Below are 24923 nucleotides of genomic sequence, written 5' to 3' on the forward strand. Positions count from 1 at the left end.
TCTATATGTTATATTATTTCTTTAACCCATTGTCCATTTTCCTAATCTTTTTAATCGCTTGTTTCTCCCTTTAAAACCATTTTATTGTTGTTTTCTTGAATTTTTGGCTGCCCTTTCTTCAGAAAAAAAAAAAAAACACAATCGCCGTAGAAGTCATCAAATTTTCACAACTGTGGAGTCTTTTAGGCAGAGCTCCGTTTACGCTCTCAGCAATCCCAGACAGAGCCCATGCCCAGAGCTAGGCAGAACCAGCCAAAACCTAGGCGGAGAAGCACGTGAACACACCGGCGGAAAATGTTTCAAAGAGTTTAAAGAAAAAAAAACGCTGGTTATTCAAATTTACACACACTTTTGAACGACATCAAAAGACTCGATACTCAAATTATCAACACAAGAGATACAACAATCATAGGCCAAATACACTCAGAGAACCTTAGAGAGAAAGAAGTAATAGCTTGCTCATCCCATAAAAGCCAACTATATCCATCCCGCCCTGTGTCTGTGTGCCATTTGCTGCTATTTCAAGATATAACCATCAAAAGACAATAAATAACAATCAACACAGATATATCAATAGAATACAATACAAAACAGTTGAATCATGAGTCAAAGGGAACCAGCAATTTCAAATCTATCAAGTGCATTGAAAAATGTAAATATAAATCAAGATTTAAGAAATCCAAATTTACCAAATGCTTCAAATAATTTACAATCTTCATTATTAAATAATAATTCAAATTTAACAAGTAATTCAGAATCAAGAATTACAAAATTTTTCAAAAATCAACCTTTAGAAGGTTTCACATTATTTTCTCATAGATCTGCACCAAATGGGTTTAAAGTTGCCATTGTATTGAGTGAATTAAATTTAGATTATAATACAATTTTCCTAGATTTTAATAATGGAGAACAAAGAGCACCAGAATTTGTATCGATAAATCCAAATGCAAGAGTACCTGCTTTAATTGATCATAATGTTGATAATTTATCAATTTGGGAATCTGGTTCAATTATATTATATCTTGTTAATAAAATGTTGAAAGAATTTGGTGAATGTTCATTATGGAGTGATAACCTAAGTGATCAATCTCAAATTACAAGTTGGGTTTTCTTCCAAACTTCGGGACATGCACCAATGATTGGTCAAGCTTTACATTTTAGATATTTCCATTCTCAACAAGTTCCAAGTGCAGTGGAAAGATATACTGATGAAGTTAGAAGAGTTTATGGTGTTGTGGAAATGGCCTTGGCTGAAAGAAGAGAAGCTTTAATTATGGAGCTAGATACTGAAAATGCTGCTGCATATTCTGCTGGTACTACACCTTTATCACAATCAAGATTTTTCGATTATCCTGTATGGTTAGTTGGTGAAAGAATCACTATAGCTGATTTAGCATTTGTTCCTTGGAATAATGTTGTTGATAGAATTGGAATTGATATTAAAGTTGAGTTCCCAGAAGTTTATAAATGGACAAAACATATGATGAGAAGACCTGCAGTGATACGTGCTTTAAGAGGTGATCAATAACCTTTTTAAAAGAAGTCTGTATTATTAATGAATCATTTGCTTGTGTTTTTGTTTAGTTTCAAATCTTGTTAATTATTATTATATACATAGTTTTAATTTTAATGACTTTTATATATTGAGGCATGTAGAATATTTTGGTGTTTTAAAAGCCGTCCAGTAGTACTCTAGAAGGATAAGTATTGTTTTCCAGCCACAATCATTCGCCTCAAATTCACGAATATAATATTGTTCAATTCGTGGCAGACGTTGATCATGATGAACAATATGTCAAAATTTACAATAATATCAATAGTAACCCTGGAGCTTTTATGTTAATAAACTCACAGTCTAATCAAGTATATTATACTAGCGCATTTCTATATATATATTATAAATTGATTAATTAATTACTGCGCCACACCAACTTTTTAAATTTTATAACATTTTAAATTAATTTTCATCAATTGTACATCACCTTTTATAAATTAATTTCAAAAATTTCCAAATCACCATGAACGAAAAGTCCTTTTACACCACAACCACCCCACTTCCTACCCTAAAAAACCACCAAACCACTCAGAAACCCACCCTTAACAACCCCCTTATATTCCCATCCCTAAATTCCCAAATTTCAGGGCCAATTTCCAAATTTTTCACCCACATCACCAGTAAACCCCCTATTTTTACAAATTTTGAAAAAGGCACTTTGGCCGAGTGGTTAAGGCGAAAGACTTGAATGAAATCATACATTAAAGTGTGAAAAACAAGGTTATCTTTTGGGATTTTCCCGCGCAGGTTCGAGTCCTGCAGGTGTCGATAATTTTTTTTGCTTTCGGGGGAAATCCCCGGTTTAAAGCTCTTTTTTTGATGGTTTTGGGTTGTTTGGAGGTTTTTTGGATAGGTGGGTATCTTTTTTTGGGGTTATAGGGGTGATTAGCTGTGGTATTTTGTCGGTTGGTTGTGTTTGAAGTTTGAAGTGTATGTAAATTTTGAAAATCTCCGAGAGTGAAAATTTCCATCTTTTAACAATCAATGTACAAGTTATTGGGCACTTATTCGAATCAAAATGAAAATGAATAACTAAAGAATCATAAAGAGAAGAGTTACCAGATTTAATTTCCTACAATCCCATTCAAACAAAAACAAATTGAAAATTATATGACCTATAAAAACCAAACAAATCATTAACCAGAATGACTAGGCAGCTTCTACAACTTTTCTTTATCTTTAAATTGATCTTCAGTAACACCAGCACCCATAGCAGCAGTGGAACTAATACCACCAGTGACAGTCTTCAATAAATTATCAATATATTCAGCACCTGACCATTTTTGATGTTTAACAACTTCAACACCATTAACAATTTCAGGTTGTTGAACATTTTGACCATAAGCTCTCATACCAATCTTGGCATAATCTCTTGCAAATGTATCAACAGCCAATGCAGTAGTATGTAACCCAGCCAATGTGATAAATTGCCAAACATACCCCAATTTAGCCAATTTTTGAATATAAGTTTCTTGATCTTCTGGAGACATTGCTTTATTCCAATTAAAAGATGGGGATAAATTATAAGCCAACCATTGATCAGGATATTTGGCTTTAACACCTTGAGCAAATTCAACAGCTTGATCATAATCAGGTAATTTTGACTCCATCCAAATCATATCAGCATATGGAGCATAAGAACGACCACGGTTGATAGCACATTGGGTACCACCTAAATAACGATAATAACCTTCACGAACTTTTGGAGCTTCCCAATTGAAATAAATATCTTTACCTAAAAGCTTCTTGGCCAAGACTCTAGCCTCTTTATTTGAAGTTTGAGATAATGGATTAACTTTTGAAATAAATTCTTTAATTAGAGCTTGTTTATTTGGATAAAAACCTGCATTAATTTCATCAATAACAGCTTCATGAAACAATTTCAAACCAGCTTTTTCAGTCCATTCATCTTCAATTTTTTGTAATTCAGCACCATAAATCCCCTTTGATTCCGCTTCAAATTGTAATTGAGATAAATCACCAACATCAGGATTAGTTGCACCGACAATGAAATAATGATCACGATGATCAATTGTAGAAGTGATTAAAGTGGCAGCTTCAGAATCAGTTCTAGCCACAACAACTAAATCCGAACCCAAGATATCAGCAGAAGCTCTAATAGCCACTAAACGATTAATATGTTCTTGAATAGGAACTAAAACTTTCCCAGCCATATGACCACATTTCTTGGTACCTGGTGCTTGATCTTCGATATGAATACCTGCAGCACCTCTCTCAACAAATAATTTAGTCAATTTGATAATTGCAGTAATACCACCATGACCAGTATCAGCATCCGCGATAATAGGTCTCAAGAAATCAATATATGGTAACTTGGCACGTTCTTCAACAGGTAAATTCAAACGTTCTTCACGTTGTTTTCTATCATGAAACAATTGAGCAAACCATAAATGTTCAACTTTATTTGGAACGGTATCATAAGGATAATCAGCTAAATCAGGTGAAGGTTCATTTGAAGTGGAAGCAGTTGAAGATGATTGCCAACCTGAAACGTAAACGGTATCTAAGTATTTAGCCATTTGGGCAACATGGATTGGATCCAATGCACCAAAAGTGAATGAAGTTGTCTTGTTTTGGTCATGTTCTTGCAACAACTTGTATAATTTCTTAGCTTGTACTGAAGATGGGTATTCAATTTTTAAAGATGATCTCTTTGTGGCGATATCTTCAGGTTGATAGATTCTTTTAGTTTTAGCCCAACGAGGTTGAGACCACCATTTTTTAATTTCTTGAACTTCTTTTTTGAAGTCAGCGTCTTCTTGTTGGATGTTTATTTTGGAGTAAGCCATGATGAGTGATGGATGATGAGGATGAGAATGAGAAAGAGAATATAATTGAGGAAAGTCGAGAGTATTTATAATTGTGAATATTCTCAGCGATTGACGGATACCCGGGTTGGTGATGGTTTTATTTTGGTGATGAATTTGAAGATGATGATGAATTGCAAGAGATGAGCTCAGGCCCTTTGCCCGATAGAGTGGTCCGGGGAGGTGGGCATTGGCGAGAGAAGGGATTAAGAGTAGGAGGGTGTAGCTATACTGGAATAGGGATAAGAGATATGGCTATAAGAGTATGTTTAATGGACTCAGAGCCATTGGTTTACCCTTAGTTCAGCTAATACTCTCATCAATTATTCTCATGGTGTCGATAGATTGATGGCTTTACCCCAGATTATATTATATATATGTGTTACGTAAGAGATGACATGTACTATCCAAACAGCCGAAGCCATAACATAATCACCGAGAATGGGATTGGAATAAAGATCATGTCAGTTGTAAATATAGTTAAGAAGAGAGAGTCCTTTTACCCCAGATTGTAGTGGATGTGATGGATGGAGTGGTATTAATGGATTGGTGGTTGTGGTATTAAATATGGTTGTACTGTAGTTATCGTAGAGTCATAGACTATATAGTATGGGTTATAGTGGAATAGATAATAGAGTATTTAGTGCAATAGATTACATCATTTCATCATATACAGGATCATATTCATGATCTATACCAAATACCAATATGATTATAATGATAATGATCTAAACTTGAAATTGATGATCCCATGCCTGCCCCTCCACCAACAGTCAACGCTGTCCCTCTTTATTATATACTCTATAATCCATTAACCATTACAATTCACAATTACATCCCATAACCTACTATTAACAATCTCATTAGAAGACACAGAAGACACATGACTCATGACTTTCCACCTTAGGCCATTGGCTCATGTTAATATGCCATACTGCTCCACCCAGAACATTAAGAATAAACTTGACAGGTGAACAGAGCAACACAACTGGAACATCAAGATAGAACATGATTAACTAGATTAACTAGATTAACATCATCAACTACACCAATACAATTATCAACAACACCACCATATCAACAACACCACCATATCAACAACATAACCACAATATCTATATCTCCTATCCCCTATCTCTCCCACCCCTGGTGTCTGGGTGTTTAACCATCATCCCACCGGTTTTAAACAATAAGAAAAGAAAAGAATCATCAAATGATTCATCCATTCTCCATACAACAACAACATCAACAACAACAACAAACCATGGCTTCAACTAGTGATAGTTCAGGTGGTCATGGTGGTATCACTCAAGCCATAAGAAACCATCTAGGCTTCAATGATGATAAAAAATGGAAAGAATTTAGTACAAGAAGATTAGAATTAATTGATAAATTTAATCTTAGTTTTAAAAAAGCAAGTGAACAAGATGATTCAATCAAGCAAATTGCAAATTTATTAAGAACTGAATTTGGGTTCCCACAAGATACACTAATGGATTTTGATAAATTAGTTCGTGCTGCAATTCAATCTGTTCGAAGAAATAGGAAAAGATCTTCAAGATCAAGATTAACAAATGATCGATTCATCTTGAATGAAAAATTATTAGAACAACAACAACAATCAATCCATAATAAGATGGGTGTTTCTACATTATTATCAAATACAACCACGACTGATACAACTCCATCAACTTCACATCCAACTTCCCCCAATTCTCAATCATTACAATTACCTCCAATTAAAAATATAACAAATTTATCCATATCACAATTTAATAAACAAAAAATCTTACAATCAATTGAAAAATCTAAAACTTGTGCAATGATATCAAATAATTCATCAATTTTACATTTAGAAAACCTAACAAATTTAGGAAATTCAATAATTTCATCAAGTGCATCATTTGTCCTTGAAAGATTTTTCCAAGATTTATCAAATGATTCAATAAATTATTTATATTCCCAAATTTCATCCTCTAAAACCTTATCCAGAATCTTGAAAACCCTTGGGGTCATCACAACTGAATTATTAATCCTTTCAGATTTCCAATCTTCACAATTATTAGCAAAATTATTAGGTGGAGTTGTTAAAGATTTTGGATTTGAATCAATAATTTATGATTTATCTGAAATTTTCCATGAGATTATATTAAATCAATATCCATTAATCGCTACACAAGTTTCCAAAATAACTTCAGAATCGCTATTAACCCCAACTTTAAACGTTATACCTAGTGAAGCTGATAAAGAATGGATTAAAAATGTTCAATTAAAATATGGGGAAAGAGTTTTAAATTTTATTTATAAACCTATAAGTACAGCACCTCCTTCAATTTTGGAAATTATTGAAAATGGTAAAGTTGCATTTGGTATACAAAAAAATTTAAATTTAATTAAATTGAAACTAAAAAATGGGGTTTTATTGAATAATGATGAGGAATTGGAAAAATTATTTAAGATTGATGAGGATTTAGAATTAGAAATCTTTGTTATTGGGAGTTATCAAAGTAATAATGATGAGAGTAATAGTACAAGGGTTGGTATAAGTTCATTATTATAATGGGAAATGATGATTGTGATGATTATAGATTTTATAGAGGATTAAACGGTGTTTTTGATCCAATTTTAATAGAAAGAGATTTAGGTTTCTTGCTTATAATGATGTTTTATTGATAAATGTACATTTATTGATCATATTTGTTGATTGTAGTGGCAATTTCAGGTTATAATATTTTATCGCAAGAACTTTTCTTGATTTAATCATCTCAACATTCAATTGTTTAAATCAAGTGAAGATTATTTAAGAATAGTATCACTGGAAAGCTAGAGTTTCCAATATCATTATTTGATAAGTAAAAGGTTTTTTAACGGGGGTAGTTCTGTTGCAGGTGGCGTTTTGTTCTGTTGATTATTGGTGAAAATGAGACTATTTAAGAGAAATATTCTCAAAACAGTAACGAAATTTCATGAAGCGTAAGAAGCAGCTAGCTAGTTGAATTATATTATCACCTTGTTGCTACTAGCGATATTGAATAGAGTACCTGGGTTTGTAACTACTTGGTCATACGGTTCTTATTTGATCAAATTTTAAATAGCCTAGTACAACTACAACTCATTAAAAAGGTTTAATGCAAAAACAATAAATGTATTCAAAACAACACAGACAACTAATCTTCATGTCAGTGTCAAGATATTGTACTCTAATACACAATTCTTCTAGTGCTCAAATAATCATGAGAGATTGTAATTTTCCAACAATCATACTCATGCAATCCAAACATTAGAATCAAAATAATGACACTTGGTCATCACAATTGCCAAAGTAATAAAATCAATGAATGTCGAATGTTGGCCCCATATAAGATGGGTTTCTTCAACGGTCAATGTTTGTGCCGTCTATATCTATTTAACATCAGAAGCAACAAAATTGCTCTATATTTTTAGTTTTTGAAATCATCACAGTATCTATAGCGTGGTTTTACACATTATCAAAAAAAGAACAACACGAGCTGTGACATCTTAAAAAGATTTGGCTGATTATATAAAATGAAGTCATGTAAGTGCTCAACTTATTTTGATTTTTTTTGGCAACCAATTGAAAAACTTACACGGCAAGTTTGACAGAGAGGCTGGCATAAACATAAATTAAAACAGGTGTAAATCTTGATATTGAAATTCTTAAAGGGCCTGTAAAAAACTTATTTGGAATATCAGAACTATATAGAGCGAATTGGTTCAACGTCAGTATGAGACCCTTTTGTCACTTTAGCTTTCGAGATATTGCGTTGTTGTTTTAATGCTTCCCACCTCCGTTCGAAGATGAGGTTCATTGACCTTTTCCTACATCAACGTCTATCAAAAACAATTCAAAACAAGCTCAACAAACTGAGATGCCCTCAATACGTCAATTGAGCTTGTCTTTACAGTGAGTCCTTTGAATTGAATCTATGGGGACAGCTGGATGCTTATTCATGAACCAAAAGCTGTTGTGATTTAATGTTTTGAAATGTTAACAAACTCGATGTCTTCAAGGTGACTCACCACTTACTCTCATTACTACTCAATCGAAGTGTCAAGCTACATACAAAACACATTTCCTCACTGTAGCAGAATTTTACAGGCGCTGGATTCTGGAATTGAAAATGCTAAAGAAGTGTCTATGGTGTTGGGTCATTGATTCAGAGTTTCATACGCAGAGGTTTGGGAAATGTCGATAAATGAAGAGAGTCTTCAGAGGAAATTTCACATCCATGCTTCAAATGGATGCTTTTTTAGATGAAGCTTCTGCTAGTGGTGAAGGGCGTACAGGTGAATTGAGAACGCTGATAAAAAAGTGCTGACTATGGTGCTGGGTACTTCATACAACTCAAAAGCTCATATTTCAATGTTTCAGAGCTATCAAATAAATGTGATATTTTTAATGCAAATATACTTGGAAATTTATTATGTACTCAAGATTTTCAAGCTACTGAGTAAAGATGTCGAATATCATTAATGTCAACCAGGAGTAAAGCTAGCTTTTTAGGTTGTGATCTGAAAAGTTGTATATAGCTGTATGTTTTTCCTCCAAATGTCGCCTAAGTCTACACAGGTGGAAGGCCTAACTCACCCGCTTGTATTGAATATATTAATATTTAACTCAAGAACTTTTCTTGATTTAATCATCTCGCCTGCGAATTGTTTAAATCATTTGAAGATTATTTGAAAATAGTATCATCAGGTAGCTAGAGTTTCCAATATCATTTTTTGATAAATAAAAGATTCCCAAATATGGCTAGTTCTGTTGTAGGTGGCGTTTTGTTATGTTGTTTATGGATGTGGATGAGACTATTTAAAAGAGAAATATTCTCACAACAATGATGAAACTTCTTGAAGCGTAAGACACTGGACTCTAGTTGCATTAGATTATCATCTTTTATATAGCGGTTGCTAATCCAGTTGAATCGGGTATTTGGCTATGTAATTATACAGTACTTGGTCATATATTTCTTTATTGATCAGATATTGAACAGTCAGCTAGTAAATCTACAATTCATTAAAACAGATTTAATGCAGAAATATCAAGTGTATTTAAAGCAACCCAGACAACTAATCTTCATGCCAATGTCATGGTATTGTACTCTAATACACAATTCTTCTAGTGCTCAAATAATCATGAGAGATTGTAATTTTTCAACAATCATACTCATGCAATCCAAGACACTAGAATCACAATAATAGTTCCCACTTAATATCTAAGCTGAACAAACTAATTTTAGACTCTGCGTCCAACAAACATTATGATATTTTTGCTATCAAATCACCATGTAAGATCCACCGCGTTCATAGGTTATCAGGAACACAGCGCTATATGGAAATGAATTTCAAGACTCGATGGAAATAAGCAGTAATCCATCACCTATTTCTCGTTGAAAAACGTCAACATGTGCCAGTGATCGATTGAGACGTACACGGGCTAATCCGAGAGAACCTGGGTCCTTGGGTTGATTATTGAATTGAACTTCATTAATGAATTGAACTTCATTAATGATGGAAATGATTTGAATTAATCTACAATAGTGTTAGACTTTAGTACTCAACCTTGAATTTTTTTTTTTCAAGTTGAAAAACATACACGTCAAGTTTGACAGAGAGGCTGTACAAAGAGTAAAGTTAACATATAGAAAACACATAAATTATTATTATTAAAGTATTAATCGAGAGCAAAACCCAACATCATCTCTCATTTATTAATATTCAAAGACTCAACTAAACTACGAGCCTCTTTAGCAAACTCACCATCATCAAAACTGATCTCTTGTGCATTATTCTCTCCATCATCTTGTACTTGAACATCTTTTGTAGGACTAACCTCCCGAACAGATTTCAACCCAAAACTATCCCTTTCAACCTGTTGATCCATATATCTATTCATCCTTGGGAACTTATCATATCGAACAGTCAATGACCTTCCTTGGAAATTAACACCATCCAATAATTCAATTGCCCTTTTCGCATCAATCTCATTTTCAAAAATTGCAATACCAAATCCTTTACTCTTATTATCCAATTTAGGTATTTCCACTCTTTGTATATTCCCTACGCTTCTTAATAAATCCTTGAGGTCTCTCCAATCACTTTCAAATGGGATGTTCCCAATGAATAACCTTGTCTTGTCTGGAGGTTTCACCTCTGAAATGTCTGTTATATCATGATAATTCAATTGACGTAATGTTATTTGTCTTGATGGTTGTTGATATAGCCTTGGTGATGATGATGAGGATGGATTGTTGTTGTTTCTATAAATCATTGATGATGATGAAGTTCTTGAAAGTGGGTTTGATGGGGTTGAAGTAATTGGTGAGTAATTATATGCATTTGAAGCCATTGGATGGATTTGTTGTGGTTGTAAATGTGGTGGCAATGAAGGTGGTGGTGATAATAACTGGATTCCAGGTGGTGGCATCTGTTGTTGTTGATTATATGGGAAAAATGTAGGTATGAAATTATAATATGGTGTTGGCGATGATGGATGTGATAGTCCACTTGAATGTGGGCCTTGAGATGGAGGAGGAGGAGGAGGAGGACCATTTGGGTATGGAAGTACTTGTTGAGCAGGCATGAATTGAGGTGGAGGAGGTGGCATTGATTGGAAACCAGGATGTGGGATTGGTGCAGGAGGTATAAATCCATTATTTGGCATCATTATTGGATTTATTTCATTTTCATATTCAATTCTAACTGATAATAAGAACCCATTCCATTCATAATTGTTTAAATTTTCAAAAATTTCAATTGAAGAATCATATGAATTTATTGAAATTATTGCATTTGTTAAATTTTCTTGTAAAATTGGCCAAATTTGGATATGTAATATTGTGGATTCTTTAATGAAATTACACAAGAATGATTTCAATTCTCTCCATTTAATCCATGGTGGTATATTATAAATGTAAACCAAAATCAATTCTTTTTCCTCTTTTGGACTTTTATGTTCTTCTTTGTTATTATCATCAGCAGCAGCATCAACACCTATATTTGGTTGATATTTTTGATCATATGGTTGAAGATTCATTTGATCACCATATAAATTATTAATAATATGCAAATTTTGTTTGAATTATCCTTCATAAAATTGATAAATTGAAGTAGAATTATGCCTTTATTTTTTGTTTCCCAGTATTATTATTACCCAAGATCTAACGAGATCTATAACTCTATTTTAATATATTATATGCCAATTAACTCTTTTAACAGCTAGCTGATGAGTACACTCACAAACCAAATCAAACCAAACCAAAACACAAAATTTCAAACAACAATTGATGAAACAATTGGAAACACCAATTCCAAGGGGGCCCAGAAGTTAAATATAGAACCAAAGATAAGGGTATTTAACCGAATATGCAATGACAGGACAAGGAAAGAAGAGGAAAGATGGATAATTGACGAGGTGATTTTTACTGTGCCAGCAGTAATGGGAAAGGGAATCTGTGAACTCAATGGATCCAAAATCAATCAGAACAAAGGATTTTAAGGCACATTGGTAATTTTTTTTTTAAGGAGTCAAATCGATTTGATCCGCAGATTAAAACAAAAAATAAACAAAACGCATTCGCGACATTTTATTCATTTATTTATTATACACTTTTTTTTTCATCAAGAATTCCAATATTATACACCGATAGTTCTATCTACGGCCACGGCCTCTGAACTTTCTGTTTCCCCTATGGTTGTTATGGTGTCTTCTTCTACCATCCAAGTTTTCTTTACTAGTTAATCCGATTTCTCTAGCTAATGAAGTCCCCAATTCAACTCCAAATTTCTCAACACGTTGTAAAGATTTTTTAATCTCTTCAACATCTTCTTCAGTACCGAATTTCTTGGCTCTTTGGATTTTCTTATTTAAAAATTCAATTGCAGTGGCCTTACGTTCTTCAGGTGTTAATTCTTTAATAGTTTTAGGTTTTGGTTCTTCAGGTTCACCATCTTCCTTTTTAGATTCTGTAGCTGGGGTTTCTGTTTCTTCTTGCTTTTGTTCAGCATCTCCTCCTTCTTCTTCTAATAGTTCCTCTTGTTTTGGTTCTTCTTCTCCAGCAATTGGCTCTTCAGTAGCTGCACCTTCTGAAGATTTCTTGGAATCGTCTTCTTCAAGTTTAGCAATCAATTGAGGCTTTGTACCATCTGTTGGTAAGTTTCTCTTTGTCAATTCTTCTTTAAGTTCAGCGACTTTCAAACTGGAGTATGCCATTTCTTTATCTGTAATATAATTGTATTGATTTAATTAATTTGTTGTTAATGTTGTTGACGCGATATTTCTTGATCCATGTCAAAATTCCTCGAAAGTACAAAATAAATTCGCGAAAAGTTCATGGTTACCCTACGATTACATAATATTTATCCGTACATATCAATCCATTAAGCATAAATATCATTAAAATTCTAAATAAAATGTAGTTTAAATAATCCTTTTTTTTTATATATAATTTATAATTTCATGATTCCATCAACACATAATCCCTTGTAACCCATAAAATCAAAACCCGCAACATCCAAATAAATAGAAGAAATAAAAAACTCTAGCCCAAAAACCCTACTTCTCATCAACAATCAATACATCATTAATAGCCTCAATCAAATCATTCCCACCATTATGTGATTCACCTTCATTCATAGTATTTGTATTCATAAACACGGGGAATCCAGAACCTTTACCAAAATTAATGCTTTTAAAATTTAAATAATTCCCAGGACTTGAATAAACTTGTTTAAATAAAGTACAATCATCATCATCTTTATTACACCCCTTCTCAACCCCATCAAAACAATCATCAAATGGATTTGAATCTTTAAATTTTTTTGGAAAATCATAAAACCCAAATTGAATTTTATTATTTGTATATAATGGTGATGTCATTAAACAAGTTTCAATTTCAATTTGTGATAATGGAGTATCATCCACAGCTAATTGATCTTGATCATCATCTCTTATGATTAATTCATCAACTGATGATAATTTGATATGATTTGGTAATAATGATTTTGGGATTGGTTGTTTAGGTAATTGGAAATTAATTGAACATGACCCATTTTGTGGGTTGATTAAATATATGGCATCATCTTGACAATAACCGATTAATCCACGGCCATTTTGAAGATTACTTAATTTTAAACATTTCATATTTGATAAAACCCAATTATTTGTTTCGTTTTGGAAACAATGAATGGAACCTGATGATCTTGTTATAATTTCAATTGAATTTTGTGAAGACCAATGAATTTCATCAACTATTGAACTTGTTTTACCTCTTGTTTGAATATCAATTAATGAAATTTCAATAGGTAATCTTGATATATCCCAATTATACAATTGATCACCTCTTTGATTTATTGTAATTAATTGTGAATTGAATAAAGATAATGATAAATTTGAACAACCATTTGGTGGTTGGAAACAACCAATTTTAGTTTCCTCAACTAAATCATATATGATAACAAATTGATTCAATTGTTTAAATCCATTAATTAAACATGATAAATAATTTTTTAAATTTGTTTTGAGATCATTTGATGAAATATCGTGTAAATTTTTAGAAATCATTGAATAATTTAAATCAGATAACTTTGTTACACCATCGATTGCAGTTATTGATAAATTATTTAAAAATTTTGAATAAATTGAATCAGCATTTTTAGGAGAATTTGGAACAATCAATAAAGTTTGATCTTCAATATCAATTGGTGATTGATTTGGTACATATGCTAAATAACGACCAGAAATATCAAATATAACTTGATCTTCAATAATTGCAGCATCTAAAGATAAAGATAAAGGATGATTTTTAACAGTATCAAATATAGTTAGCGAACCTTCATTAGTGGCAATTCCAATAAATCTTGAAGAATTTTTAATAGTGAATGGATATAATCCATGAACACAAGGTGGTAAAATCAGTGAAATATTTGAAATTGATTCTTGTTCTTCAAATAATTGACCAAAAGTTTTCAATGTGAATATGGTTTCAGATTGTAATAATGAAGTGATTAAAATCGTATAAGTGTTTGTTAATTGATCACAATTTATAGGTGTTATATTTAAGATTGAACCTTTTATATCAAATAATGAAGCAACAAGGAAAAGTGTATCATTTGAATCATCGTCATAAAGATAATTAGGGTTTGAATTCTCCAATCCATGTAATTCTAAAGCAGATGGGATCCAATCCCAAACTTCAATTGTATTGTTATAAGCAATAAAGATTTCACCATTAACACCAAATTCCACTATTCTTGATTCATTTGATTTGTTATTTGATTGGATTGAAGATTGTTTATTTGAAGATAACTTTGAAGTGTATTGATGGGATTGATATTTAACTTTCGACCAAGTAGCCGAAGCACCTAATTTATGAGCAGATTTAGGAGAGATTGGACTGACAGATTAGTTAGCTTGTATTGATTGGAATACACTGTATACTCACTTTTTGTAGATACGCGTTGGATCATGACCTGTTGGCATGGTAATTGGCAGGACGATTGGTAGCCAGGACTTGAAGATAGCAGTAATGAGATTGACTGTATCTCTAGCTTCTCTTTAATAGCGTAGCGCTGTGATTCTTCTGGTTGTTGTTGTTAAAGGCAAAGGAATTGTTGTAGCTTGTTATCAAGAGTGACACGCCTCTGATTAGTAATGTATTAGGTAATTGATAGTGTCATGTGACCAGTCATGTGCAATAGTTTTTTTCTTCCTTTGTTTTTCCGAGTTTGTCTTTATCCAATCATTTGGTTCCAGATAGGCAACATCAGAAGAATAAGAAGCAGCACACTTTAAACTATTAATCCATACACGAATAACTTGTATCCTTCTGTGACTGCTTTGCTGCTTCTTTCTCTTATCTACTCCTCATGTCGTAATATACGAGATTGATGTTACAGGCCAATAGATTGAATCTGATTGTCAATGCCTACGGTCCTCGGGGGAGTCAAGATCAAGATCATAAAAGATACACAATTTAACTCAAACAAGAAGCACAAGACATAGAAAAGACCCTTCTCTGGGGATTTCCTATACATAATCCATTACAACATAGCCATTCTTATTCAACACCAATCCAACGCGTTCCTAGCTCCTAGGACCGTGGCCCTTCTCCCATTCACCGAGTCAAATGTAGTAATTGAAATGAACGGACACGTTAATTAACAAAGCACATACTTCAACATAACGGCCACCAACAATCAAACGCAAGATCTAGTTCACTCACCGGCATCTAACCTACGGTCCCAGGACCAGAGAACATCTCGTCTACAACTTTAACCGGCGAGTGCTCTTTGAGTACCTTGACTTGATTCACCAAGATATAATTCTTCATCTTCTGGACTTGAAGAACCTTTCTCCAAATCATGAAGTTTTATATCGTTCTCTTCTTTATAAGCAGCCATTTTTGTGTCTTGTGTGTAGAGCAATTTCAGCTAAAGAAGGAAATACGTGAAAGGGTAGATGCAAAAACTGGGAATTTGTATATGGTTTTATATGTCTGTTTTAAAAAGCTTATCATGTAAAAAATTTCTTCTCTCTGGTGATGTAATTTTTTTTTTTTTTTTTTTGTATAAGCGTCGCTTTTTTTTGCGTTTCTTTTTTTAGGGAAATGGCATATTTTTCAGTTTATCGATCAGTTTTTTGTGAATTTAATGCCGTGAAAGGGAAATTGATGAGGATGATTTAATTTTAATGAGATTAGAGTGGACATGTTGGATTAATTAGATTGATAAGGATATTGTTAATTAAATGTATTGTATTGTATTGTATTGTATTGTATTGTATTGTATTGTATTGTATTGTATTGTATTGTATTGTATTGTATTGTATTGTATTGTATTGTTAATTGCTGGTCTCGGTGCGATACGACACTATTCAAAGCTTTTAAGTATACTTCCACAAAATTAAATTTTGTTAATAGAATTGCAGCTTCATTAAGAGCTGAAACTAAAGGTATTGAAAGAGTGGAGGAAGATGAAAGAAATATGAATGAAGGTGTTTTAAATTCAGCAAGTATGTGGTTTAGTGCAAATATGGTTATTGCTGCTATGGCTTTAGGTATGCTTGGTGGTTCAATTTTTGGGTTATCATTTTGGGAAGCTGTTTTGACAATTATTTTTTTCAATTTATTAGGTTTATTACCTGTTGCGTTTTTTTCCACTTTTGGTCCAGAATTTGGTTTAAGACAAATGGTGTTGTCAAGATTTTTAGTTGGTGATATTGGTGTTAGAATTTTCTCTTTCATTACTGCTGTCGCTTGTGTTGGTTGGGGTGCTGTTAATATCATGGTTTCTGCTCAATTATTAAACATGATTAATCATCCTCATCAATTACCTCCATGGGCTGGTTGTTTAATCTTGGTTATAATGACAATTGTTGTTTCAATGTTTGGTTATAATGTTATCCATTTCTATGAAAAATGGTCATGGGTTCCAAATGTTATGGTTTTCTTTGTTTTCATTGCAAGAATTAAAATTTCTGGAAATTTTGATGCTGGTGAATTTGGTTCAGGTGAAGCTACAGCTGCTGGTGTCTTATCATTTGGTGGTGCTATTTTCGGGTTTGCCACTGGTTGGACAACTTATGCTGCTGATTATACCGTTTTCATTAGAAAAGAATATCCAAAATGGAAAATCTTTTGGGGGTTATGTCTTGGTTTAGCTGTCCCATTAATCTTTACTATGATTATCGGTGCTGCTGCAATTACTGGTATTAATAAAGATCCAGTTTGGTTAGAATATTATACAAAACATCAAAATGGTGGATTAATGTTTGCTATCTTGTCTGTTAATTCATTAGGTGGATTTGGTCAATTCTGTTCAGTTTTATTAGCTTTATCCACTGTTGCCAACAATATTCCAAATATGTATACAATTGCCTTGTGTACTCAAGCTTTCTGGTCACCATTAGCTAAAGTTCCAAGAATTGTTTGGTCATTAATTGGTAATTTCTTAGTTTTAGCTATTTGTATTCCAGGGTTTTACCATTTTGAAAGTGTTATGGATAATTTCATGAATATGATTGGTTATTATTTAGCCATTTTTATCTGAACATTTCATTTATAGAAGAGGTTTCAAAGGTTATGATGTTGAAGGATGGAATGATAAAAAAAGATATCCAATTGGTATTGCAGCTTTAGTTGGTTTCTTATGTGGTGTTGTTGCAACTTATTGTGGTATTGATCAGAATTGGGGGTTGGGTCCAATTGCTAAGTTGATTAATGCTGGAAGTGCTCATCCAGGTGCTGATATTGGGTTTGAATTGGCTTTTGCCTTTTCATTTGTTGGTTTCAACATTGTCCGTCCATTTGAATTGAAATATATCGGTCGTTAGAGAAGAGCTAGATGCTATTATTATTAATTTACTTGTATTTATATGAATTCAATCTTTTACGTTAATGTGTTTTTTTTGATGATTAAGTGTAGTTTCATCAGTTTCCATCCAAATTTGATGTAATCACTACCATTGGAATCCTTGGAACTGGCTTAATCTATTCATGTTAATTATATTATCCCATTACTTTCACTTTCTAGTCCTTAATTATCAATTTCTCACTTTCTATCCAATTCAATTCTTATCGCGACAATTGTCATGAAAAAAAAACATCAACTAATTCAAGGATGAATCATACAACAACCAGCTATTCCAAAGCCCACACAGTAACATGCTCAAGTACAGATCTATAATAAGAACACTCTCCACCACATCACCTCTCAAAACATCACACAAACCTTCTTCTCCTCGCCCTTCACTTTCATTTGAAAAAGAATACAACATACGATCATCTTTAGAACATTTAATAACAGATTATTCTGGCAAGACAATTCCTCAAATAACACTTGATTCATTAATAAACATCTCCAAAAAGGATATTTCCACAAATGCAATAGCCACTATAAACTATCTTACAATTTTCAATACGAAAAGATTAGCAGCGTTTAGAGCATTACCATATCTTGTTGTTTTAAACCCTCATATTTCAGAAACTTATCAATTATATTTAAAATCTTTAGAAATTTTATTATCAATAGATCAATCAGAATATAAAAATTTTGACAAGATACATAATTCATTATTATATTATTCAGAAATTCATAAAGATGCAATTCCATCATTATCAAAAGGTTTCCAAGAAGTTTCAAAATTTTTCCCCAAGGGCAAGATTGTAGATTTTTTAAATTTACATTTTTATGACAAGATTAATATGGAAACTATAACAAATAATTATATCAATTTGATTAATAAACCTGAAAATCATATTGGTGTGTTGAATACAAAATTAAACGTTTCAGAAATGTTGCAAACTTGGGCAGGTTTGGTTAATGATATGGCTTTTATAAAATATTATAAACAAGTGCCAATACAAATAGATTTTGGTCAAGATGTTGAATTCCCATATATTGGAATCCATTTAGAATATATCTTTACAGAAATTTTGAAAAATTCCATAAGGGCAAATATTGAATCAGGTAATGGAGATAAACCAATAAAGATTACAATTGTTTCAAATTCAATTTCATCAAATAGGAAAAATTTATCTATAAGATTTAGAGATGATGGAGGTGGTATACCACCAGAAGTGGAAAAAAATGTATTTGATTATAGTTTCACCACTGTGGAGAAACATGAAGAGGATAAAATTGGTATGAATACAAATTCAATGCCTGGTGAAAGTGTGGAAAATATTGCAGGTATGGGGTATGGATTACCATTGACAAAAGCTTATGTTGAATTATTTGGAGGGAATTTAGAATTACAATCGATTTATGGATTAGGTACTGATGTTTACATTGAGTTAATAGGTCCTGATACTTCTTTATTATAATATATATTTACATGTTTGCTTCTTTAATTTCCATAACGATGAGGTAATAATCCAACATCTTTATGAACAGGTGATAATAAGCCAGCATTAATAGCTCTTTTAATGGCAACTGTTAATCTTTTTTGGTTCTTGTTTGATAATCCAGTAACTTCTCTATTCAAGATTTTACCAGTATTTGATAAATAAGCTGATAAATATCTTGGAGTTGTATAAAAATCTAAAGGATTTAAATTTTTACGATCAAATCCATTAGTTTGAAGTCTTTTCTCTCTCAATTTTTTCTTCTCTAAATGGATCTTGGCCATAGAGAAATCAAAAGGATCATAAGTTGTACCTATTGGGAAATTTGTTTGGAATTGTCTAGCAATATTGGTATTTTCTGATGTTTTTGTTGTATCTGCGAAACCATCTATAGTTTTATCTAATAAAAAGGAACTTGGGGATTTAGCCTCGTTGAAAAGAGGCGTTATTGTAGAGAAGGAGCGTTTCCCTATTATCTGGAGAGTAGTCTTTGAAAGCATGATGTCAATATCCCAATACTTCTAGTTACTGGTGTTTTTCATTATGTCCATTCACTTTTTCTTTCGACAATTTTTCTCTTCATCAAAAAAAAAATCAAAAAAAAACAAATCACAGATCGAATTCGCGAAAGCCTCAGCCAAAAGTAAAAAAACGGCCCATAAACAAATCAACTCGAAACCAAAAACATCAAACAAATCAAATCAACAGGCTTCAAAAGCTCCTTATAATGTCCGAGGAAACATGTCCACTATGCCCCAATGGCCAATTCACCGCCACCACGCAAACGATAAACTGGATCCAATGCACAATCTGTGAATCATGGTTCCATAACTCATGTTTACAATTATCATTATCAGATTCCAAAAAAATTTCATCATTCCATTGTCCCAATTGTACAAAGCTCAAAGGACCCTCTATCCTCAGAAGGGTTAGCTCTCGCCCAAGACACACCATAGATTACGTTGCCCTAAACGATGGTGATTTGGAAAGTGTTATACTTGATCGACATCCACATGTTGCGGATTTTCTTCAATGGGAGAATCCAAAACAGGAGATCAATGAGATTAAAGGTGTTGAACTACAGGGGAAATTGACAAGGCCTACAAAGATTAACTCGAGGGATACGAAGGGGTTAGGAATGGTTATCCCTGATGGTATTACCGTGGATGATGTTGTGGAGAGTTTAGGGATTGATCATCCTATTGAAATTATGGATGTCTTGACACAGAATGGTATAAAAGGTTCATGGAGTTTAGGTTCATGGAGAGATTATTTTAAGAGTAATAAGACAGAAAGGGAAAGGATTTTAAATGTGCTAAGTTTGGAGATTAGTAAATCAGAATTGGGTCAATCTATTAAAAGACCTAAATATGTTGAAGATGTTGATTTAGTGGATAAAGTATGGCCGCAAGAATTGGGGATGGAGAAACCAATGGTGCAAAAATATTGTTTGATGGGTGTTGAGAAGAGTTTTACAGATTTCCATTTAGATTTTGCAGGTACTTCGGTTTATTATACTGTTTTATCAGGTTTCAAGACATTTATATTTTTCCCACCAACTGAATTAAATTTGAAGAAATATAAAACATGGATACGTTCACAAACTAAACAATTTTTGGGGAATCTAGGATTAGAACACGGTTTGAAAATTTCATTAACAAAAGGTGATGTTTTGATTATACCATCTGGTTGGATTCATGCTGTTTATACACCTGTTGATACTCTAGTTATTGGTGGGAATTTCCTAACAAGTTTTAATTTAAAAGAACAATTCAAGATTATTGATATTGAAATTGAAACAAAAGTTGATAAGAAGTTTAAATTTCCTCAATTTGGTAAATTAATGTGGTTTACAAGTCGGGCAGTTTTAGATGGTGAATTAGAATTGGATGATGAAAATCTAAAAGAATTACAGAGATATTTACAAAAACAATGTGATTTAATGAAGCAGGGTTCTAAAATGGAAAGGATTATTAAAGATAGTGTACCGTATAAATATGTTGGGAAACCTTTGGAGTTTTTACAAAAATTTCAAAATTTTATTGAGGCCCAGAGGAGTACAACATTGAAAAGAGAACATGAAGATAATGAAGTTACGAAGACAAAGAAAATGAAACATGAATGAATGAAACTACTAGTTAATAAATTATAATATATATTTTCTAATAAAAAACAAATCAATGTAAATAAAAATATTGTTATCAATAACATTAAAACGAACTAAAATATAAACCATGACTTTTTTTCTTCTTTTTTTCTTTATAACCAATTAAAAAACAACTAAAATAAGATAACAATAACAATTCAACGTTGAGCCAATAAAGCACGTAATCTTGCAACTTCATTCTCCAATTCTTGGTTTCTGTTAACCAAACCTTCAACTTTATCCTCCAATTGATTCATACGCTCCATTTTTCTAGCACGAGAACGACGAGCAGCTTCAGTGTTTCTAGCTCTTTTTTGAGCAACTGGATCATCAGATTCAACAACAATTGGTGATAATGGAGCAGAACGTTGTTTACGGTTGTAAGCAACAACACCTAAATGATCAGTCTCTATAGAAGGGGATGAAGAGCATTGTCTTTTGGATGAAGTGAAATCTAATTCAGCTTCACTTGAAGAACGTTTGAATTGTGGAGGAGCTGGAGTTGATGATGATGATTCAACTTCTGGGATAGGAGTTGATTCTTGTTCGATTTCAGTAGTAGCAGCAGCAACAACAGGTGGGATTTCCAATTCATTTGGTTCAAATAAAGAAGTCCAGTTTTCTGTATCCAATTCAACATCATCAAACATTGGAGAAGAATTTTCAATTGAAGGTGAAAAAACAGACTCCACAATTGAAGAATGTAATTGTAATGGAGTAACAGTACCAATTGATGGAGATAATTCTGGAACTTCAATTTTATCCAAACCTAATGGGAATTCTGAATTCAATTCTTGAGATTTAACAAAATGGTTGAAAACAGATTCACCCAAAACTTGTCTTGGTTTTGAAGCCAATTCAAAATCTTGAGTGATTGGGCCTGAGGCACCAGCACCGGATTGGTTAAATGATTGATACATTGGAGCAGAAGAATCTAATGAACTTTCAAATAATTCAAATAAAGCACTTGCTGAATCGATTGTTGATCTTGAAGTAGTAGTAGCAGTAGTAATTGATGATGACATAGCGGCAGTAATAATATTGATAATAATAACTTGATTAAACTTTTTCTTTCTTTTCTAATAAAAAACACACTTGGATAATGATAATCTAATGATAATAATAATAATAAACTTGATATAATAACTTAATAATTTGATTGGGGGTTGAACAACGTCATTTTGGACGGGACTCTTAATTCTTTTCACGGACACATATTGATGGGGGATATATTCTTTTAAAAAAACACTTTAATAGCTTTTTTTTCTAATTCTTTTTTTTAATAAATAAAAACTTTACTCTTTATTTTAATTCTCTTTTTAATTTAAAATAAACTTATTCTTTCTCTCTCTTTTATAAGGGGATTAATTTATAAACACATTTTGAATGATGATAATAGCAGACTCTCTCTTGCTTGACAATAATACGGTAATGATAATAACTTTAGAAGTAGTATGGTAGTAGTAGTAATGTGTTCAATATATGTGTGTGTTTGATGAGAATAGTATGAAAAAGTAGTTGAAAAGGTTCTAGGATAGATGAATGTATTTATAATTTCGTATGGGTCACTTGGAATGAAAATTTTTTCCTTTGGCGGCGGTTTGCTCTGATTGGCCGAGATTAGGCTGGGGAAGTGGGCGTACCGGGTTTTGTTTTATTTTAGTGAGTCATAAGATTAGGTAAGAGCTTATGGAAGAGATGGGTTATGAGAAAGGGAGATTTAGTTCAGTTTTAATTTGTTTATTAGGAGTGTTATAGTGTAGTTTCTATGGTTTATTTGAGTTTGATTGTGAGCTTTGAATGTGCTTTGAGCTAGTGTTTGCAGCTTGTTTTAGTCCATCACCAGTGCTGTCTCCGGTACAGGCATGGTGACCTTGAAAGTGTAGGAATCGCAAGGCTGATACGTAATGAGCTCGAGGAGGACGTTGAGGACGTTGAAATGGTACAGAATCAATCGATTAGGGTATTCAAAGGGTTAAAGTAGAGAAATTCCACATGAAGTAAAGTATTTCTTACTTGTAGAAGCTATAGGCTATATGTTATAACTTCTCACCCCCAGATCTTATCAGATCTCAGACTGTCATTTCTACACGGTTCACTTGAACTATATATGAAGAAAGAATCGCGAAAACTGAGTAGTTTGAGAAGATACGAATCCGATGCATGTACAGCGTAACAATAATCGAAACGTTAAGGATTGAAGCACAGGAGGCAGGCAACTGTATCACTTTACAATCTCTTATGAATTTTGGCAATTCGTTAAGAAGAGGGCATTCAAAATTCCACACAATTCTAGTTCATCCAGTCCAACATCAATCCTCTCACGACTACCATTTTAACGTCATTTTAGCCGCTTTTAGAAAACCCCTAAATTCGCGCCTTCCTATGTGCTCTCTACGCACTCCTGAGGTCATTTTGATACTATTTATACCTTCTAATTGTTGTTCAACGTTGTTTTATGACCCAGAAATCAAAAGATTGGTACATAAATAACACTGTTAAAGCCACGCCAATCGCGAAACTTTTTTGAAAATTTCAGGGAAGAAGTGTATGTTTTTCGATTTTTTTACACAATGTTTTAACAGACCTCTAAGACTTCAGTTAATCATTGGGGCCACTTCATATGATTAATATTAATATTGTATTCTATTTGGGGGCGGCAGGTTATTAGGACCATGGTTGTTGTTGTTGTTGGTTGATTGGATCACAGCTGGCGGTAGTAGTACTACTGGGGAAGGTAGTTGGTTAATATAGGTATTTTGAGGCCAAAATACATGTGTTTTTGAAGCCAATTATTTGTAGAAGATGGAATTATGTTATTTGGAGTGTTGAAATAGGTGAATATCATTGATTATGGTGGTTTTATTGAAGGTTTGTATAGTGGATTTTTGGTGTTACGGGCCACATTTTCACGTGACTAAATTCTGTTAAGTATGGTGAGGATTGGAAATTGGAATAAAACGTTGGGTTTTGAAGATTTTGAGTTGGTTTTGGTTGTTATAGGCTGAGAGTGTGGTGCTGCATATGGTTAAACAATAGTGGTGGTGATATTAAGCCTTGTAGATGGTATATTTTGTTATTTTGTTAAGCTGATTATGGAGAATTGTTACTGTTCAATCAGTTTAGAAGATTTTGAGGAAATTTTGATTGCACTAGGTTTCTATTATGCTGCTACAACTTTCGCAATGGTTTGTGGCTGGATTGGATGAATATTGATTGTGGTAGGTTGAGAGTGTGATGCTGAATATGGTTTAGCAGTATATCTGGAGGTTGGAGCTTAATTGATCAGTACGTCATCATGGTGTACTTAAATATTATATATAAGACTATTTATATTAATGATGTTAAATATGATATTCATGATCGAATGAAGTAATTATTCACGTACGCAGCACCGACGTTGAATATTATGATATTTTAATATTAATAATATTAAATATAGTACATGAGCAGCTAGCTCATGTAGTACCAGCTTAATTACGTCTTTAAAATTAGATAATATATATATATTTTTTTTAAATATAATTAATAAA

The 24923-nt window shown here is 32.7% G+C and overlaps 11 protein-coding genes and 1 non-coding gene across 12 annotated transcripts; 6 read left to right on the forward strand and 6 right to left on the reverse strand.

Annotated features, from left to right (window-relative positions):
- Window positions 1-328: 328 nt before the first annotated feature.
- On the forward strand, window positions 329-1562 carry URE2 (glutathione peroxidase). Its single transcript, XM_019186055.1, has one exon. The coding sequence runs from the start codon at window positions 602-604 to the stop codon at window positions 1526-1528; it is 927 nt and encodes a 308-aa protein (XP_019040889.1). The 5' UTR covers window positions 329-601; the 3' UTR covers window positions 1529-1562.
- A 645-nt stretch (window positions 1563-2207) lies between these two features.
- WICANDRAFT_t3 lies at window positions 2208-2323 on the forward strand. Its single transcript has one exon. It is a non-coding gene; the product is annotated as a tRNA-Ser (tRNA).
- A 103-nt stretch (window positions 2324-2426) lies between these two features.
- Window positions 2427-4371, reverse strand: ICL1 (isocitrate lyase 1; the record flags this gene model as incomplete). Its single annotated transcript, XM_019186056.1, has 1 exon — window positions 2427-4371. A coding segment is annotated over exon 1 (1192 nt), but the record flags the coding sequence as incomplete, so codon positions are not given.
- A 1276-nt stretch (window positions 4372-5647) lies between these two features.
- VHR2 (Vhr2p) lies at window positions 5648-6943 on the forward strand (the record flags this gene model as incomplete). The annotated part of the gene is made up of 1 exon (XM_019184283.1): window positions 5648-6943. The coding sequence occupies one exon, from the start codon at window positions 5648-5650 to the stop codon at window positions 6941-6943; it is 1296 nt and encodes a 431-aa protein (XP_019040891.1).
- A 3162-nt stretch (window positions 6944-10105) lies between these two features.
- Window positions 10106-11437, reverse strand: WICANDRAFT_59768 (uncharacterized protein; the record flags this gene model as incomplete). The annotated part of the gene is made up of 1 exon (XM_019182870.1): window positions 10106-11437. The coding sequence occupies one exon, from the start codon at window positions 11435-11437 to the stop codon at window positions 10106-10108; it is 1332 nt and encodes a 443-aa protein (XP_019040892.1).
- Window positions 11438-11979: 542 nt separating this feature from the next.
- THO1 (Tho1p) lies at window positions 11980-12877 on the reverse strand. Its single transcript, XM_019186057.1, has 2 exons — window positions 12349-12877; window positions 11980-12312 (listed from the first exon to the last, which is right to left on the reverse strand). The coding sequence occupies exons 1-2, from the start codon at window positions 12611-12613 to the stop codon at window positions 12053-12055; spliced, it is 525 nt and encodes a 174-aa protein (XP_019040893.1). The 5' UTR covers window positions 12614-12877; the 3' UTR covers window positions 11980-12052.
- A 1-nt stretch (window position 12878) lies between these two features.
- Window positions 12879-15801, reverse strand: WICANDRAFT_66046 (uncharacterized protein; the record flags this gene model as incomplete). The annotated part of the gene is made up of 3 exons (XM_019184029.1): window positions 12879-14795; window positions 14844-14871; window positions 15699-15801. 3 exons carry the CDS (start codon window positions 15799-15801, stop codon window positions 12956-12958), a joined length of 1971 nt encoding a protein of 656 aa, XP_019040894.1. The 3' UTR covers window positions 12879-12955.
- Window positions 15802-15892: 91 nt separating this feature from the next.
- Window positions 15893-17731, forward strand: WICANDRAFT_59771 (uncharacterized protein; the record flags this gene model as incomplete). The annotated part of the gene is made up of 3 exons (XM_019182871.1): window positions 15893-15898; window positions 16288-17422; window positions 17478-17731. 3 exons carry the CDS (start codon window positions 15893-15895, stop codon window positions 17729-17731), a joined length of 1395 nt encoding a protein of 464 aa, XP_019040895.1.
- Window positions 17732-18062: 331 nt separating this feature from the next.
- On the forward strand, window positions 18063-19223 carry WICANDRAFT_25095 (protein kinase PKP1; the record flags this gene model as incomplete). The annotated part of the gene is made up of 1 exon (XM_019181102.1): window positions 18063-19223. The coding sequence occupies one exon, from the start codon at window positions 18063-18065 to the stop codon at window positions 19221-19223; it is 1161 nt and encodes a 386-aa protein (XP_019040896.1).
- A 74-nt stretch (window positions 19224-19297) lies between these two features.
- On the reverse strand, window positions 19298-19612 carry RSM18 (mitochondrial 37S ribosomal protein bS18m; the record flags this gene model as incomplete). The annotated part of the gene is made up of 1 exon (XM_019180691.1): window positions 19298-19612. A coding segment is annotated over one exon (315 nt), but the record flags the coding sequence as incomplete, so codon positions are not given.
- Window positions 19613-20034: 422 nt separating this feature from the next.
- On the forward strand, window positions 20035-21102 carry JHD1 ([Histone H3]-lysine-36 demethylase; the record flags this gene model as incomplete). The annotated part of the gene is made up of 1 exon (XM_019180801.1): window positions 20035-21102. A coding segment is annotated over one exon (1068 nt), but the record flags the coding sequence as incomplete, so codon positions are not given.
- Window positions 21103-21548: 446 nt separating this feature from the next.
- On the reverse strand, window positions 21549-22415 carry GCN4 (amino acid starvation-responsive transcription factor GCN4; the record flags this gene model as incomplete). Its single annotated transcript, XM_019184284.1, has 1 exon — window positions 21549-22415. The coding sequence occupies one exon, from the start codon at window positions 22413-22415 to the stop codon at window positions 21549-21551; it is 867 nt and encodes a 288-aa protein (XP_019040899.1).
- Window positions 22416-24923: the final 2508 nt, after the last annotated feature.

This window comes from Wickerhamomyces anomalus (genome assembly GCF_001661255.1).
Source record: "Wickerhamomyces anomalus NRRL Y-366-8 unplaced genomic scaffold WICANscaffold_1, whole genome shotgun sequence".
Lineage (NCBI taxonomy): Eukaryota > Fungi > Ascomycota > Saccharomycetes > Phaffomycetales > Wickerhamomycetaceae > Hansenula > Hansenula anomala.